The sequence below is a fragment of the Dryobates pubescens genome, chromosome Z (genome assembly GCF_014839835.1).
Source record: "Dryobates pubescens isolate bDryPub1 chromosome Z, bDryPub1.pri, whole genome shotgun sequence".
Taxonomy (NCBI): Eukaryota; Metazoa; Chordata; class Aves; order Piciformes; family Picidae; genus Dryobates; species Dryobates pubescens.
In genome coordinates, this window is record NC_071657.1 from 46,107,271 (window position 1) to 46,109,781 (window position 2,511).

At 37.3% G+C, this 2,511-nt stretch overlaps 1 protein-coding gene across 1 annotated transcript; it reads left to right on the plus strand.

Moving 5' to 3' along the window:
- The first annotated feature begins 1,894 nt into the window (after window positions 1-1,894).
- Window positions 1,895-2,511, plus strand: LOC104305721 (interferon alpha-13). Its single transcript, XM_009906616.2, is given in 2 exon segments — window positions 1,895-1,922; window positions 1,925-2,511. Coding segments are annotated over 2 exon segments (615 nt in total).

Genomic DNA, 2,511 nt, shown 5'->3' on the forward strand with positions numbered 1-2,511 from the left:
ACTGAGGAACTGGTTGTGTAGGGAAGAACAATGTGTTATTAACCCAAATGAATTACCAAAAGCAAGCACAAATAAACAAAAAAACAAACAATGTAAAACCCCCTCAAAACCATGATGGAGTAAGTTAAGTGTTTTGTGAGGAAGAGTGAACAACTGATCATTAGCACAGACCACAGAATAAAACACCTGCTTTATCTTTATAAGAAATCTGGAAGAAAACATACTTTAATTTTCCCCTCCATAATGTTTGTGACACTCAGGATGACATCTCCAGGTCTTCACTGAGAGGGAAACACTCAAAGTTATATTGCAAGAGGACAGAAAGAACTTTGTGTCTGGGAGATACAAGGAATGTGAAGAGGTTCACCTGTTTAAGTCAGTAGGATGAAGCCCATAGAGGGACTACTGGTTAGAAAACAAATACTTGTGTGTAATTTAGGGAAATAACTGTAGCAGTAGCTAATGTTTTTTTCTTGAACTCAATTAATTAATTTTGTATTGATTTTGTTATTATTGTAATAATATGTTGTGTTTACCTTCTACAGCTGTGAAAGTGACACATCTCCATGGCCATTTTGTATCTACACAATAATGCACTTCAAGCTGTTTTTTCCAACATAACAAACACTTCCACTACATGTAGAGACTTGGTCCAGTGTTACGAATTTTGTATCCTGCCCTGATTGTTCTTGCTCTTTTTATTTAATAAAGTCATAAGTGATAGTGAATTTATATTTTCCTCACACTGTCAGTACATCCAATTCAAGGCTGCTTAAGCAACATTAGGACATCCAAGGAGTTTGCTCATGTAAATAATTGTGCTCACCCTTACTTGTGACTTTTTAAAGCCTCCCTAAAATCTGTGTGCTGAACACAAAGGAAGTCCTAAAACAGAATCATAAATCTGCTCAGAGTGACTACCAGACTGGAAATGAAGCCAAACACATAGCACTGGGTGCAGCAACGGAACAGAAGTACGCAGCCAGGGCTCAGACTGAAAAAAATACTTTATCTGACTTCTTCATCAAGACAAAATCAGCTGCAGAGAATTGCCTTTGTGACGACATGTGTTTGCACAGGAGGCTGGGGACGCAACAAAATGATAGCTCAAGACAAGTTTTCATCAAAATAAAACCAAAGGCAGGAGCCAGAGTGTTCTACAGTAGACCAAACCTCTATTACACAGCTAGGGAAAGCAAATAGCTGAATCCATCCAAGGATCTATCAGTTACCATGTGGGCATTTGTATTTGCACAGCACTTACAGACTCCAAGTGAGATCAAGGCCCCTTTTAATTAGTGGTGTGTATGTCTGAGAATGTACACAGGCATATTAATGTATATACACATCTCTTTTTTAATATATATAACTATACTCACAGAGAGAGAGAGAGATACAGATACAGAGATGTATACACACATATATTTTAATGATGTGACATCTGTCCTTTGAGTCTAAATGACCAAGAGGAATAAAGATGAGGAGAAAGAAAATATTTCAAGTGAATGAAAATAGGTGCAGAAAGCTTAACTTACTTTTGGAAGTAGGAATCATGATGAGGCGACAGAGCACACTAGCATTCAGCCAGTAATTGTTAAAATATTAAGACACCAAGGATATTTCTGTAACTTTTTCTTTCAGATTCCTGTTATACTGCCTTTATCATTTTTGTGGGAAAGGGAATAAATAATCTATCCATCATATTCTAACATTCAGCTGAAATCTTAGAAAAAAAAAAAAGAAAGGTTAATGAAGTCATAAAGCAGAAAATGAAAGTGGTAAGTATCAAAAGCATACACAAGGGGGAAAACCTTGAAAACCAAAAAATGATGAAAGAAAACTTCTGCTACAGAATAATTAAATCTTAATATTATGAAGAAACAGGACTCTACAAATGACCTTCAAAGATTCCCAGCCTGTCTCTCTAAAGGAGGAACATAAGAGCTTATCGTTATCATGAATTCAGTTGTCTTGATACAAATTGGCCTGATACTGTTGTGTGACACCATCAGCTCCTGTCTTCAATGTAATCATCTGCCTTTACAGCAAAGAAAAGTGATTGAGAACAGCCTTCGACTTTTGGACAAAATGGGTAAAAGATTTCCTAAACAATGTCTAAGAGACAAAATGTCCTTCAGATTTCCTGAGCAGGTTCTAAGGGCCACAGAGAAAGAGGCAGTCAAAACGGCTATTGAAGAGATCTTGCAACACATCTTTTATATCTTTGGCAAAAATCTGACTCCAGCTGCTTGGGATGGGACAGCTTTAGAACAGTTCCGAAATGGACTTCATCAGCAAATCGAGCAACTGGAGGCATGTGTGATCAAGCAGCAGATCCAGTACCGTCAGAGTAAAGAAGTTAACAGGCTGAAACTGAAGAAGTACTTCCAAAAAATAAAGTATTTTCTTGAGGACAAACAACACAACCTGTGCTCCTGGGAGATCAGCCGTGCAGAAACAAGGAGATGTCTTCAACTAGCTCATAAAGTCATAAGGAAGCTTAGCAACTAA